At 41.9% G+C, this 16,237-nt stretch overlaps 2 protein-coding genes across 2 annotated transcripts; both read right to left on the bottom strand.

Moving 5' to 3' along the window:
- Positions 1–60: 60 nt before the first annotated feature.
- Positions 61–9,071, bottom strand: LOC118501041 (uncharacterized protein C2orf16-like). The gene is made up of 2 exons (XM_036027782.1): positions 8,152–9,071; positions 61–7,656 (listed from the first exon to the last, which is right to left on the bottom strand). Exons 1-2 carry the CDS (start codon positions 8,975–8,977, stop codon positions 515–517), a joined length of 7,968 nt encoding a protein of 2,655 aa, XP_035883675.1. The 5' UTR covers positions 8,978–9,071; the 3' UTR covers positions 61–514.
- Positions 9,072–11,555: 2,484 nt separating this feature from the next.
- On the bottom strand, positions 11,556–15,089 carry LOC118501432. The gene is made up of 4 exons (XM_036029950.1): positions 15,045–15,089; positions 14,359–14,413; positions 12,287–13,937; positions 11,556–11,573 (listed from the first exon to the last, which is right to left on the bottom strand). The coding sequence occupies exons 3-4, from the start codon at positions 13,586–13,588 to the stop codon at positions 11,556–11,558; spliced, it is 1,320 nt and encodes a 439-aa protein (XP_035885843.1). The 5' UTR covers positions 13,589–13,937; positions 14,359–14,413; positions 15,045–15,089.
- Between the last annotated feature and the right edge of the window lie 1,148 nt (positions 15,090–16,237).

The following is a 16,237-nucleotide window of genomic DNA, read 5'->3' as shown; positions in this document are numbered from 1 at the left end:
TGCCGCCCAACCCCGTTCCGCACGTCGACTTCCGCCTAGCGGCTTTCCAGGGGGCTGCGGCGGAGTGAGTCACGTGAGGGGTCGGATCGCCCTCCAATTCCTCTGAGACCCCGCCCTCTGGATTAGGTTGTGGGACCTCGGGGACTGTGAGTTGGGGGTGGAGCTTTAGTCTGGCCCCTGGACCCTCCCCTTTCGTGTCCCTCCACCCTCCATCCTCCACCGAGTAAGACGAGTGGTCTTTCTACATGCACAAGGAAATCAGTTATTGCCCCTTTATTAATCTTAGAGAAACTGCAGGCCCACTCCCGTTGCCCCAGCCCCCTGATGGAGAGGCATAAACTCTTTTCATTGCTGAGGGTGCTGGAACTGGAGCCAGTAGCTGGGCAGGAAAGAAGCCAGGAGAGGCAAGCTTGGTGAGGACTTGAGGGAATAAATGAATAATGGGGTCGGAAATCTCATCTACTCTCTTCGAGACTCCAAACTTGCCCTGCTTTGGGGTTTTCTTGTAAGGTCCTTAGGAGACATAATTTGAGTGAGCCTTGAGATCTTTATACAAACTATGTCGGGGGCTCTCCTTAGGGGAACTGTGATGTTCTCTCTCAGATGGACTGTGTTGGCTCCACTCAGAGTGACTGTGCCCTCTCCTCTTCGAGGGACTGCCACGACTCCTCTCACAGAGCCTGGGTTGCCTGCGTTCAGAAAGACTGTATCCTCCTCTTCTCTTAGAGGGGCGGTGGCCTCTCTCGGAGGGTCTGTGACATCTCCTCTCAGAGGGACCGAGATGGCTCTTCTGAGATGGACTGCGATGTCTCCTCTGAGAAGAACTTCGATGTCTCCTCTGAGAGAGACTATGACGGCTCCTCTGAGAGAGACTACGACGGCTCCTCTGAGAGGGACTGCGATGTCCCCTCTGAGAGGGACTGCAATGGTTTCTCTGAGATGGACTGTGATGGCTTTTCTGAGAGGAACTGCAATCGCTTCTCTGAGGGGGACTGCAATGGCTCCTTTCAGATGGACTCAGACGGCTCCTCTGAGGGGGACTGCGAAGGCTTCTCCGAGAGAAACGGCAATGATTTCTCGGAGAGGGACTGGGACGTCTCCTCTCAGAGAAAGTGCAAGCGCTTCTTTCCCTAAGGAAGCTGTGGTGGTCTGGTTTCTTACGTGTGAGTTTGTCTTTAAGGCGACTGTGTGAGGTTCTCTTCATAGCAGAACCATATAGGATTCTCCCTTGGGCCTGACCGCTGAGTCCTGTTTTGAAGTTCTTGGACTCCGGGCTAGAGATTTCTTTTCGGTAGAAATTTTTCTTAGGTCTGCAGCCACTGCCATTTTGAATGGTACCCAAACGATGTCTGATTGTGGTGTTTTGGGGAGTGGCGCTTCCTTGGGAAACTCTGCGTGGGAGCAGTGGGAAAAGTCTGAGATGGAAAGAGCTATCTGTTTTTGGTTGTTGAGCTGATCTGAGTTGGTCTGTTCCTTCCCACAACATGCTCTCCTGTTCAGTGGTTGGGTCTGTTGGCTTTAGCTTCGTAACTGGCATCCTGTCTTTTTCAATATCTCTTAGTAAGCAGTAGTCTCTGGCTTTTTGTTTTGTTTGGTAATTTTTGCTTGACCACAAATGGCCTGCCCTTGCTCTGTCCTCAGATTTCTGCCCAACAAACGCCATAATTCTGTGTGCTGTTTGGAATGCCTTCCTTAGTCCCTGAAAAACCAGCTGAATGAATTTGGGTTGGGAGGATGTCTTAGGCTGTCTTTTAAAAGAGTCAGTAGTTGTCTGAGGTGCTCCTTTCCTTTTCATTTTTAACTGGGCTGGTAGTTCCCTAGAGAGACTGTGTTTTAAGGTTCTACTGTTTGTGTAGAACTTTTTGTTTTTTATTCTAACTCCCTTGGAGATTTTTTTCGTTGGATATTTTGAATCACAGGTGCTTTGGCTTCTCATTTCAGCCCATACTTCATCCTGATTGCTTTTAGAGTCACTCTCTGGTAAAGAGTGAACTTCAGTGAATTCATAGTGTCCAGGTTCTCTACTATCTGTCTTTCCTATAAGGTCAGGGCTGCCACATTGCTTTTGCCTAATGTGGACTTGTATAGGAGCAGGAGACTGGGAAGACTGAAATGGGAAATCTATTGTGGAAGTAGAATTCTTGGAAGCTTGAGTACAGATTTTAGCTTTCCTTAATGATGATGATATCAGGCTCCTTGGTGTAATGGGTCTGTCTCTTCTATGATACTTTGGGACTTGGGATCTTCTCCCAGACTGCAACCTAAAGCCAAGACGCAATCTAATCTCCCCATGACCTTCAGGACTGCTTACAAAGCAGAGCCGTGGATAGATAATAAGGTAAGGCCCCAAAGTGTCCTGTAATTTATGACAACAATTGAAACCTGAACATCGGCCACACTGTAAACAGATAGGGTATTTCAGGACCAGTCCTGAAGCTAGTGGTGGAGGCACATTGTGGGGTATTTGACTTCTTAACAGTTTTGCTGCTATTTTTAGCTGCAGATCTTGTAGCAACTGGAGTTGTTCTGAGAAAACAGAGTTGTCCTGGGAAAGATAACTTGACTTAAGGGGGTATTGGGACTCAAAAATCCTTGTCTGTGAATCAGTCTGTGAGTTCTCACTCTCTTTCACTGGAACAGGATCTTTCATAGTGAAAACTATATTGAAGGAAGACTCTGACTTTACTGGGTCAAGGAGCTGGTCCCCTGTATATGAAATAGGCATGTGCTGAATGACTTCCTGGGATATATCACTGAGCTTTGTTTTCTTTATTCTCACTCTAGTTCCAGAGTATTGTTGTATTATGGAGGACATAGAACCACGTGTCCACATCCTTAAGGCCATTCTTTTCTCATGACCATGACATGAAGTATGTCTTTGAATGTAGTTTTTGACCGCTGAAGCCTGAGAAATAGTACCTTGACCCATCTCTAGCAGACTCTGGGAAAATTCCATCAATTCAGCTGGAACCCCAAATAAATTCTGAATAGGTTGGGTATCTGTAGTGACTCCTTCTGTTAAAGGCATTTGAGAACAAAACTTCCTTTCCATAGTGGTCCCCAAGACATTCCCCAGCATTAGCATATTGGAGAGATATTTTCTAGGTAGTTTCTGCTTCCAGGAGTGACTCTCCCAGACATTCTGTTGTCTTCCCAGGACAGACCAGGTAAGGTCTCTTTGAGCCCCTGATCCTGTCTGGAAGGGCCTAGCTAGTGATCTCCAGCTTTTTGGTGGATGTTGGAAGAGGCCCTGGAGTGAATTCTCTAACTCTGCCACCTGCCCCTTCTGAATCCTCTCCTTAGATATGACATTCACTCCTGGGGTCTCAGAATGGGGGTTTTCTACAGTGTGAGCTGTCTTGTCAGAGAGTTGATTATGAAAGGACAAGGGAAAGTTTGAAGCAAACGTCTCTTCAGGCTGCAAAATACCTGTACAAAGGCTTTTTATATCCAAGGCTCTTGATACTTTGGTCATCTCAGAATCCCGAAGGCCTCCTAATTCAGATGTTGTTTTGACAGTGCTTGAGATGACTGAGTTTGAAGAGTTATGTAGAAACCTAGAGAAATAATTCCCTGTCTGTAACTCTTCTCCTGATGTTAACTCCTCAGATTCCCTATTCTGATATACCTGTCTTAGATTCAAATCCTCAGAATCCATAACTTGAGGAGGCCTTATCTTTATCCCTATAGATTTCACAGCCTGAAGCTCTTGTTCATGAGTCAACATTGTAGGATCTTCAAATGAAGATGTTAGCTGTGAGGTTAATTCTGCAGATTTCAACTCAGTATTTGATCCTGGATTTAACTCCACAGATTTCACTCTTTTAAAGCATGACTCTAGTGCAGACACCTCATATTTTAAGTCCTGAAGCTCAGAGTCTGAAATCACTTTTACAGAATTTGCACCACAAAGTAACGGTTCTTTGTTCATCGTCATAGACTTTACATCTTCAAGCAATGGCTGTGGTAAAAATAACACAGATTTTGCACCATTTAATTGAGGACCCAAAACAGAGTGCCCAACGTGTTGCTGTGGCCCAAGGGGGTTCTCCAAAACTTGGACTTCTGGAAACTTTGTCCCAGGAGTTAAGTGAGAAGATTTTACACATTGCAAATATGGTCCAGGATTAAACAAAATAGACTTTGTTCCTTGAGATTCTGGCCCAGGGTTCAATTCACAAGATTTCATGCCATGTATTTGTGGCCCTGGATTAAACTTTATAGAGTTTATGCATTGAAGTTCTGACCCTGAATTCAATTCAGAAGAATTCACACCTTGCAACTTTGGGCCAGAGTTGAGCTCTGTTGTCATTATACCCTGAAATTTTGTCCCTGGAGTCAACTCAAAAGGTTTTACACCTTCCAAGAGTGGCTCAGGGATGCAACCAGTCGAATTTACACATTGTAATTTTGGCCCAGGATTCAATTCACAAGAACTTTCACACTGCACCTGTGGCCCAGGGTTGCATTCCATAGGTGCTGCACCTAGAAACTTTGAGTCTAGAATCAGTTTAGATTTCAGACCTTGCCAATGTGGTCCAGGGTTGAACACCATCGATGTCTCACTTTGAATCTCTGTCCCTGGATTCAATTCAGAAGATTTCATACTTTGAAGTTCTGAGAGTAAAAATTCAGAAGAGTTCACACCTTGCAAATGTGGTCCAGGGTTGCAGCCAGTAGAATTTATACACTGAAGTTTTGGTTCTGAAATTAATGAGGAAGAATTTATACCTTGCAAATGTGGTTCAAGGCAGAACACATTAGCTTTTGTACCTTGAAGCTCTGGCCCGGGATTCAACTCAGAGGATTCCAGACCTTGCAACTCTGGCCCAGTGTTGAATGCCATAAAAGTTATACATTGAAGCTGTGGCTCTGGATTCAGTTCAGAGGATTTCCCACCTTGCAATTTAGGTTCATGCTTGAATTCCAGAAATGGCTCATCTGGAAGCTTCGTCTTGGTGGTCAAATCAGATTTCATCCCTTGCCACTGCTTTCCAGAATTGAACTCAGAAGCTATTACACTGTGAGCCTTTGATTCCAAGGCCAAATCAGAGGGTTTTGCAACCTGAAAGCTGGGGCCATTTTTTATCTCTGTAGAGGTCATAATTTGAAGATTTACCAATTCAGAAGATTCTGCACCTTGCAAATTTGTCCCAGAGTTGAATTCCACAGATTTCACACCTGGTAGGTGTGTGCCTTGTGTCAACATAGACAATTTCCTATCTTGTGGGGCTGAGTTAAACCCCAAAGATTTAACATCTTGTTCCTTTGTACCTAGAGTTGATTCAAAAGATTCCGTATCTTGACACATTGGCCCAGTGATGAACTCCACAGATTCTTCACTTTGAAGCTTTGTCTCTGGTGTTAACTCAGATGTCACAACTTGTAAATGTGCATCAGGCTTTAACTCAACAGATTTCACATCTTGAAGCTTCCTCTTCTGGGTTAAATCAGATTTTCCACCTTGTAATTTTGGACCATGGTTGGACCTTAAGGAGTTCACAGCTTGAAGCTTTGTTGCTTGAATTGACTGAGATTTTTCACTTTGTGTCTGTGGCTCAGAGTTGAAAAACGATTTCACTTCTTGAAATTTTGTCTCTGGGATCACTTCAGAAGATTTCATACCTTTAAAGTGTGATCTAGAGTTGAACCCCACCGATTTTAAATCTTGAAGCTTTATACCTATGATCAAGTCAGAACATTTTATGTCTTGTAATTTTGGACCTGAATCCAACTCTACAGATTTTGCACCTGGAAACTTCCTCCCCAGGGTCAAATCTGATTTCTCATCTTGTAACTTTGGACTAGGTTTTAATTCTACAGATTCCACACCTTGAAGCTTTTCCTTTGGGATCACTTCAAAAGATTTCATACCCTGCAAGTGTGATCCAGACCCGAAATTCATAGATTTTACATCTTGAAGCTCTATACCCACGACCATCCTAGAAGATTTTATATCTTGCAACTGTGGACCTGACTTGAATTCTTCTGATTTCACTTTTTCAAGCTTTGTCCCCAGTATTGGCTCAGAAGATTGCAACTGGGGGACAATGCTGATTTTTTTGTCTTTTGTATCTTGAAGCTTTGTCTTTGAAGTCCTTTGAGAAGATTTCATAACTTGTACCAATGATTTGGGGTTGAAATATTTAAATTTGAAACTTTGAATCTTTGTCTCTATATTCGATTTAGACAATGTTGTATCTTGCATCTGTGAGCTGGGATTTAACTCAGTAAACTTCGTATCTTGGGACTTTATACCAAGAGGCAACTTAGAAGATTTTAGATCTTGCCATTGTGACCGAAAGTTGAAATCCTCCGATTTCACATCTTGAAGCTTTTTCTGAAGAGCCAACTTAGATGAGTTCATACTTTTCAAGTGTAGTGGGGAGCTCGACTGCATCATTTTATCACTCTGAAATTGACTTAATACCCCAGATTTTACACCTAGAAGTTGTGGTTCTTGTGTAAGCACTGGAGACTTTACCCCTTGAAGCTGTGTTCCTGGGGATGACTGTAAGGGTTTCGCTTCTTGAAGCCGCAGTCCTGAGGTCAATTTAGGAGATTTCCCATCATGCAAGTGAAGACTAGATTTGGACATCATAGATTTTATATCACAGGGCTTTGACCTCGAAGTCAGGTCACATGATTTCATACTTCTAAACTGCAGACGTTTCAAATCAAAACCTTCAGGCTGATGTTCCTGGAATGACGCCAAAGATTGTATACCTTGGAGTTCTGGCTTTGGAGTCAACTTAGATGATGTTGTATCTCCTGACTTTGTCAAAGGTTTCAACTCTGCTGGTTTGACACATTGAGATTGTAACCCAAGATTTAACAGAGATTTCATACATTGAAACTCTAATGCAGGTATCCACTGAACTGATTTCATACTTCCAAGCTGTGGCTGTTGGTTTAACTCCACACTTTTTATGCCTTGAAGCTGTGGCTCTGATGTTGAGGCCAAAAATGTCCCTTTCTGCAGTTGTTCTGGGGGTGACTCAGGGGTTTTCACACTCTGCAACTGTGGCCCACAGTTGAACTCCATATGTGTTGCACCTTGAGTTTTTGGTCCTCGAATCAATTTAGATGATTTCACATTTCTTGACTGTATCAATGACTTCAACTTTGCTGATTTGACACCTTGAGATTGTGAACCAAGATTTAACCCTATAGATTTCACACCTTGGAACTCAGGTTCTGGTGTCCACTGAATACGTCTCATACTTCCAAGTGGTGTCTCTTGTTTTAGATCAACAGTTTCCACCCCTTGAATCTGTGGTTCTAAAGTTGACACCAAGGGTTTCACTTGGTGTAACTGTGGCCCTGGGGTCAACTTGGGAGATTTTATGCTTTGCAGCTGTGCTTCAAGTTTTAACTTCTTAGGAGTTAAATTCAAAAGTGCCATCCCTTGAAACTGTTGCCTTGGAGCTAAATCCACAGATTTTACTCCATGAAATTTTCGCATTCTGGTTACATTTGTGGGTTTTACTATCTGCTTCTTTGGCCTTGGAGTCAACTTCACAGATTTTACACATTGCAATGGATCTGGAGTCTCCTCTAATGAGTCTAAACTTTCAAGTTTGAAACATGGGGTAATCTCCACAAATTTCATGTCTTGCATTTGTGGCTCTAAAGTAAATTCTTCAGGTTTCATACCTTGCAATTGAGGCTCTTGGAGTAATGGCTCTGGTGTAAAAGGCCCAGAATTCTCAACTTGCGTCTTTGGCCCCAGTTTTAATTCTATGGCTTTCACATTTTGCATTTGTGTTTTTGGGACCAACTCCACAGTTTTAAATTCTTGAATTCTTGAATGCAGAGTCAACTGAACAGATTTCACAGCCTGAAGATTGGAATCTGGGATGGTTTTTACAGACTTGACATCTGTCTGTGGCCTTAAGTTTATCTCCACAGATTTCTCATCTTCCAGCTGAGGACTTGGGCATCTTAGGCATTGTCCTGGACTTAAGGTCACAGACTTCACATCTTCCACCTCTGATTCTGAAATCAACAACTCAGACTTTAAACCTTGAAGTTTTGAGCCTGGAGTCTGCTCCACTTGTTGTGTAGCTCCCACCCATGGCCCAGGGGTTAATACCATAGATTTCACATCTCCAAACTGTGGCTTTGGTGTTAACGGAATAGATTTCATACCTCCCAAATGTGACCATGGGGTTAAATCCACAGATTTCATGTCTTCTAGCTGTGGCTCTGGGATTAGTGTCTCAGATTTTAAATCTTGAAACCTTGAGATTGGGGTCCACTCCACAGGTTTTACATCTTTTAACTGTGGTCCTTGGATCAATTCAGATTTCATACCTTGTAACTGTGGTCTTCTGGTCAACTCAGAAAAGTTGACACTTGGCAACTGTTGCTCAGGAGTCGACTCCATAGACTTCACATCTGCAATCTGTGGCTCTAACACTAATTTATGTGAAATGTCACTGTTAACGCTTAACATTTGACCAACCTCTACACATTTTACACCTTGAAACAGTGGCTCTGGTACTGACATCTCAGGTTTAACCCCTTGCTGCTCAGGTCCTGGGGTCAACTCCGTAGATCTTCCTCCTTGCTTCTTTGGCTCTGGAGTGAACTCAAAAATTTTCATATATTGTTTTTGTGGCCCTGATTTTAACTCTGAAGATTTCACACCTTGAGATTGGGTTCCTGATGTCAGATCACAAAATTTGACATCATGTAGCCATGGCCCTGGGTTAAGCCCAATCTGTTTCTTATCTTGAAGCTCTGGAGACATCTTCACTAATTTAGAATCTTGAAGCCCTAACTCTGGAGTCATCACAGAATTCACATGATGAAACAGTGGTACTGGGGTTTGCTCCCCAAATGTGACACCTTGAAGCTTTGGCCCTGAAGTCAATTCAGAAAATTTCACATCTTGCTGTCTTGGTCCTAGTTTCAGTTCCTCAGATTTCACACCTTGAAATTGTATTTCTGAGGTCAATTTCACAGATTTCATGCTGTGAAATTGTGATCCTTCAACAGACAAAACAGATTTCGTATTTTCAACTGGGAGCCCTTGGCTTAACTGCAAAGGTGACTGTGCTGCAACCGCTACCGACTTTATATCCTGAATCTGTGTTTCTGGTATAAACTGCCCATGTTTGAAACATTTATGCTTTGCTTCTGGGTCCAAATCAGAAAATTTAACATCTTTTGAGCATAGTCCTGAGTTTAGTTCCACCAATTTGATACCTTGAGGTTGTGGTTCAGGAGTTGACTGTACAGGTATAACACTTAGATGCTTTGGCTGTAGTGTAAAACCTGGTGGTTTGATTTCTTGCACAGGGGAAGCTGGGGTCAATTCATCAGCTTTCATAACATGGTGTGGGGGCCCTGAGATTAAATCTACAGATTTTTTTCCTTGGAGAAGTGGCTCTGGAGATAACTTTGAAAATCTGACACTTTGTGACTGTGGCCCTATAGTCAAGTCCTCTAATATCATACTTTGTAGCACTGGCTCTTTTATCAGCTTCTCAGATTCTACTGCTTTGGTAGTAGTTGACTCTTGGATTAAATTAACATATTTCACATCCTGTAATTGTGGCTCTAGATCCAACTGCCTGGACTTTGCTTCCTTGGGCTGTGGTTCTGGATTCAACTCCATTACATGTGGTTCTGATCCTGTAATAAACTCTTTAGATCCTATCACAAATGGGACTGACTCAAGTTTTATACTTTGGTGCTGTGGTTCTGAGGTCAATGGCACAGATTTTACACTTTGAAATTGTGGTTCTGAGGTCAACTCCTCATAGTTCATAACTTCTGAATATGCTTCTAGATTCAGAACAAACTTAATACGTTGGGAGTCTGGGATTAACACCTTTGATTTCATACCTTGCACCTCAGATCCTGGTACCACTTTCGGAGATTCTCGTATTGTATCTTGTGACACTGGAGTCTCCTCCGTGGCTTTTATACTTTGAAGCTTTGTCTCAGGGGTACCTTGGAATGGCATTGAGTTCATCTGCCTAGATTTTGAAGCATGTCTCAATGGCCCTGGGGTATTTCCTAAAGATGATTGTATAAACCCCACAGATTCTTTCTTGTGATGACAAGTGTCAGAGGTTAACTTTGATTCTGTTTCTTGATATCCTGGCTCTGAAATCATCCCTAAAGTTTCTGAAGCTTGATGCCATGAGGTCAATTCTTCAGATTCTATGGCTTGATGACTTGGCTTGGGTACCAATTCTACAGCTTGTGCTGCTGGAATGTGTACCCTTTGGATCAGCTCCTCATATTTCATACCTTCTACATGTGTCTCAGGAATCAACCTCCTACATTCTACCACTTGAGGAGTTTTCACATCTTTAAGCAATAGTACTTGGGCTATCTCCTCAGATCTTGTATCTTGTAACCATGGCTTTAGGGTGCACTCCACAGATTTCATATCTTCCTGTTGTGGTCTTGGGGTCAACTCCACAGTTTTTGTACCTGGTAAGTCTGGTGGCAGGCTCAAATGAATGCATTCCATACCTTGCAACTGTGAACTGGAGGTCACAGTTCCTCCAGTTCCTATAGAATTCCTACTTTGCAACTGTGGTGCTGATGCTAACTCAGCAGATTTTTCACTTTGCTGTTGTGGTCCTAGGGTCAATTGGATAGCTTTCTCACCTTGAGGGTGAGGTCCTAGGTATGACTGCACAGATTTCCCACTTTGCAGTTGTGGAATGAGGGTCAACTCATCAGATTTTACACTCAGCTGTTGAAGTTCTATGGCTGATTCTGTAGAGTTCACAGTTGGGATCAGCTGTCCATATTTTACTATGTGTGGGATTGAACCTGTGGTTTTATCTATAGATTTTATACTTTTCAACTCCCTTCCCATGATCTGTTTCTCATATTTTACATTTGGCAACCCAGGTGATGACTTCATAGAATCCATAACTTTAAGTTGTGGCATTGGATTTGCCCCCATATTTTTCACACCTTGATGCAGTGATGTAGTCAGTACTGAGGATTCTGTAACTTGATGCAGTGGTCTTCCGCTCATTCCAGTCGATTCTGTACCTTGACCCAGTGACTTTGGGATTGTCCCTAGAGATTCCATTAGTTGATGATGTGACTGTGTCAACCCTACAGATTTCTTCATTTGTAAGCATGTGTCAGAGGTCAGTCCCACAGTTTCTATAACTTGGTGGCTTTGCCTTGGGCTCATCTCTGAATACTCTGGGATTTGATGCCATGGGGTCAACCTCAAAGATTTCATGTCTTGAGGTGGCACTGGGGTTACTGCCATAGATTCTGTGCCTTGATGATATGGTTGTACAGTCATCCCCACAGGGTCTAGCACTTGAATCCATGGCCTAGCAGTCAACTCCAAGGGTTTCTTGACTTGAGATATCAGCTTTGGGGTCAAATCCTGAGTTTCTACAACTTGTGAGTATGGTTCTGTGATCATTCCATTGGATGACCCCAGTGCTATTGGGGTTATCTTTAGAGAATGTGTGAATTGATGTGATGGCATCCCTACTGATTCCATGACTTTAGGCAGTGGCTTTGGAGGTATACCCATAGCCTCTCTAATTCCAGGTGGATCAATAGTAGTAGGAAAACTAGAAGATGTCAAATCACCTGGTTGAGTTGCCCTTGGGGTCAAATTTGAAATATGAATCTGTGAATCTGGAGTTAAACTCCCAGATTCTATGCCATCTGGCTGTGCAGGGGGAACTATTCCCATGCAATTCATAGCTTCTAATAGTGCCTCTGGTGTTATTTTCATGATATCCATGACTTGATGCAATGGCCTGGGCATCATGTTCAATGATTTTGTGTTTTGACATGTTGGTCCTGGAATAATGTTCACTGGTCCTGTGACTTGATTTTGTGGCTTTGAAGTTATGCCCGCTGGTTTAATAAGTTTATGTTGTGTCCCTGGAGTCATTTCCACAGTTTCCATGACTGTATGCTGTAGCCTTGGACTCATCTTTCCTGGTTGTATGACTTGATGGTCCAACAATGTGCTCATTTTCACTGACTCCTTATCCTGATGTTGTGATGTTGGGGTCATTGATTTTGTGATGTGTGGGTGTGATCTTTTAACCACTCCCATAAAATCCATGACTTGAAGCAATGCTACAGGAGTTACCTTCACATTATCTGTGACTTGATTCAGTGGTCTTGAGGTCATCTTCTTTGATTCTATAACTTGGTGCTGAGGCCTTGGGGTTACCTCCACTGATTCAATGACTTGATATGCTGGTTTTGAACTTGCACTCACTGTTTCCAATGGTTTAACAATGTCATTTGGTCGTGGAAACAAACTCACAGGTTCTATCACCTCTGAATGTGATTCCGGAATCATCCCCATGGAATCCATGGCTTGAATTAATGCCAATGGGGTTACCTTTATGCTATCTGTGACTTGATATGGTAGCCTTGGCGTCAACTCCACACTAGTCACTTGGGTCTCATGCTTCTGTATGTTTTTTTCTGGGTGACCTATTACCCTCTGCTTTATACTAAGCTCTAACGTATATTTTGGGTCCTTCTGCAATAAAGTGGTTTCTTTTTCAATTATGTCAACTCCTAAACTTTGGGGAGGTGGAGTGCCCATTGATGTAACTAACAACTTGGATCCAAGAATTTGGGGGCCACCCTCAGGTTGTGACTGTTTACCTGGGGTAAGGGATTCTGAAATTTTTGTTTCTGTTCTATTTAATCCAGATTCCACTCCAGTGTTCACATGGCGCTGAAATGATGGAAGGTCTGGGGATTCACTGTTGACATTTTGCTCAGTGCTTTGATAAATGGGCATAGATAACTGGATTTGGGGTTTTTCTGGTTCAGGGATGTTTCCTTGTACCTCAGTTAAATAATTCAACATTGCCCATGATTCCCTCACAGGCAGGGGTATTGTTTTTTTCTGCAAAGTACAAATCTTCCAAGCCATATGTCTCTCTAACTTCCACCTAGTCAAAGAAGAGATCTGGATTGAATCCTGGCCTTTGAATTGAGGTCTGTCCTTGAAAATAGAATTTGGCCAATGATCTGATGTCAAATGACTCTTGCTCCTTCTCCCATCCTTTGTTTTCAATTGTTTGCAGATAGTAGAGTTGGTGAAAGATGTTTGAGGTCTTAAGGCTGAAAGAGTTGCCAAACTCTGAAAGAGTTTTGATTTCCCAAGCTCTGAGAGATGAGGAGGAGGCAGGGATGTGCCTTGGTTCTTGAACATAGATGGTTGCTTTTTAGAAAAAATAGGTAAACTATGGCACTGGAATTTCCCAGTTGTTCCTTCAGAAAAGACAGAAAAGTGAGACAAACTGGAGTCATTGCATGATGATCCAGAGGAGGTGCTGTGGGTAGTAGAATATTTTGCTGTCTTACAGTCACAAAAGGGTAGAACAGGCTCCTGAGCCACGAAACCAGAGGAGGTGGAGGAAGAAATCATACACTGTGATTCAGGCAAACATGATTCCATAAGAACTGATCTAAGGAATAAAGAGAAAAGTTTCATTTTGCTTTGAACCGGAAAAAGGTAGGAAAAGTAGACAAAGGGGAAAATAATGGCCAATTTCAAATGCAAAATATTTTGGACTAAGGGAGGATAATAAGTTGCTTTAGGCAACATCAATTAATTATGGAAAGAATTCCTCCATCAGGACAAAGGAAGGCATTTGTCCCATTCCAATGGGAAGTAATCAATAAACCAGTAGTTCTTAAAGTTCCTTTGAACCTACAACCTTCCCCTATTGCCCAAACTAACAGACTAACAAATGCTCTTTTCCCTCTTCCTCCCTGCTTCCTCATATCCCTTCCTCTCCTCTTTACTCCCTTCCTTCCTCCCTCTTAAAAGCTCTACCACCTTCAATTCCCACTCAGAAACTACATTCCCTGACCTTGCATTTTCCAGATGTTGGAAAATCTGTTCAAGACAGAGTATACATTCCTGGGTCCATACTTCAGGGAGTCCTGAAAAGCTGGATGAAAAAGAATATGTCAGTGTAACTGAAGTGATACTGAACGTACTGGTAAGGAAACCAGTAAGAAGAGAGACTTAACTTAGACAGAGAAGGCTATGATAATGTAGGAAGTGAAACAGTCCCAGCTATCTTACTCCTAAATTTTTAGAGTTTATCAGAATAGGCTGAAAAGAAGAAAAATAGACAACAATGATCGATTTTACTCAGCCCTGGCTGGCATAGCTCAGTGGATTGAGCGTGGGCTGCGAACCAAAGTGTCGCAGGTTCGATTCCCAGCCAGTGTACATGTCTGGGTTGCAGGCTATAACCCCCAGCAACCGCACATTGATGTTTCTCTCTCTCTCTCTTTCTCCCTCCCTTCCCTCTCTAAAAATAAATAAATAAAATCTTAAAAAAAAAAAAGATCGATTTTACTCACCATGTCAGGTTAGTTTTAATGCAGCCCATCCTGAGATTTTCTTCCCACTGTTGAGCTGGGAGCAGAGATGAGGAATCTATTAGTATCATGACTATTGACATCACCTAGTCCAAAACCCTTATTTCCAAATAAGGAAACAACAGTGAAGTCATGTCCAGTATCTTAAAGCTAATTAGTGGTAGAGCTCAGGTTTAACCCAAATCTCAAGTTTGTTTTTTAAACTATACTGTGCTGCCTTCACCATGTAATATAGATGTAAGTGATTGGAAAGAGCAGGAATAATTATGGTAGTAGGGAGTTGACGTGGGGGATACAGAGGTCATAACACATATTTTTTTTCCTCCAAAGGAGTCTATCCAGTGTCTATGGTAGAGAAAAAAGGTGCTGAAACTTTCCACATCAAACTCTTAGTTACCCATTCTCCAATTTCACTAAGTTTATTTCCTGATACTTTGAGCTTTACACAAAACGAGATGAGGAAAGGAGGCATGGAAACACCTACATGGGAGAGCCCACAACTCAGGCACAATTGGAATTGGAATTAAACCAGCCACCTTTTGGTCCACAGGCTGGTGCTCAATCCACTGAGCCACACCAACCAGGGCTAAAGGATAGAGCTTTAAAGCAACCCACAGTTGGTCTGTCATTAGCCTTCAGCTGAAAACAAAGCATAGGATCTTTCTGACCTGTGACTTTCTGGATCTTTTTCAATCTATGTTGCTTTGAAGTCTAGAGAGGCACAAAAAGAAAAAAAGTCAGGTAATGTTCTAGGTTAGAGAATTTACTGACAGTGCATTTCATCTTATAGACACAAATATTGATTCACTTGACATTCATATCTATAGGAACAATTACCACTCCATTCATTTATTCATGAATCATTTATTGAGTACTAAGTTCTTGGTATTTTGTGGGGTGCCAGCAGTACAAAGATAAGTATGATCCCTGTATTCAAGGAGCTTATACTAGGAGGGAAAATATATCTCTAAACAGATAAATGGCAATACTGTGTGGTAAATGCTGTAACAGAAATATAAGTGCCAGGGAATACAGAAGATAGTCATTAACTGCTTGAGAGACAAGAGAAAAATTACCCAAGAAGTTGCCACTTGCATTGGAGTTTGAAGAATCAGCAGAAGGTTTTTAGGTCAAGAAAGAGCATTTCAAGCAAGTGGGAACTTCACTGAGATTACAAGTCGTGACTGTCAAGCGCACTTTTGCCAAGTAATGAGAGATGAGGCTGAAAAGGTAGGTAGAAGCCAGATTATGACAACTGTAGCGTTTTTATTTTGTTCTGTAGGAAAAAATTTCCCAACCAGTAGTGAACAAACTCCTGGGTTTTTGCAAGAGTGTTCCAGGTCACTTGAAAGGTGAAAATAACATTTGTTACAGTTTTTTATTTCTTCCTTTTATACTAGAACGTCAGTCTCTGAGAGTATGTTAAAAGAGCCTCAACAGCAATATTGAGGAATTCCTGAAAGTCTATATGATTCAGTCACTGAGTTTATCACTCAGTTGAATACCCCTAGCACACTGGTAGTTTTAACTTTTAAACAGTTTTAAATTGATTTTATGCTTAGTCATGTATTACTTATGTCCATAATAGACCATTGACTAAAAACATCAAATGAAAAAGAAAACTGATATTGAAATACAGGTTATTATATTTACAAATGATCTTTCTATATATTTATCTCAAAATGACCTCTACAAATCACAGACCTAAATAATTCCCCACTATAAAACACTTGGAAATGCTGAATTAAATATAATAAATATTCTTTAAAATGCAGAACTTAGCTCTTTACAAGAGAATAAGGGAAATACATCCCCAAAATACAGCCCCAAAAATAGAAAACTAAAAAATAGAGTGGAAAGT

The sequence above is a fragment of the Phyllostomus discolor genome, chromosome 6 (genome assembly GCF_004126475.2).
Source record: "Phyllostomus discolor isolate MPI-MPIP mPhyDis1 chromosome 6, mPhyDis1.pri.v3, whole genome shotgun sequence".
Classification (NCBI taxonomy): domain Eukaryota; kingdom Metazoa; phylum Chordata; class Mammalia; order Chiroptera; family Phyllostomidae; genus Phyllostomus; species Phyllostomus discolor.
This window is presented reverse-complemented; position numbering and strand designations above follow the sequence as displayed.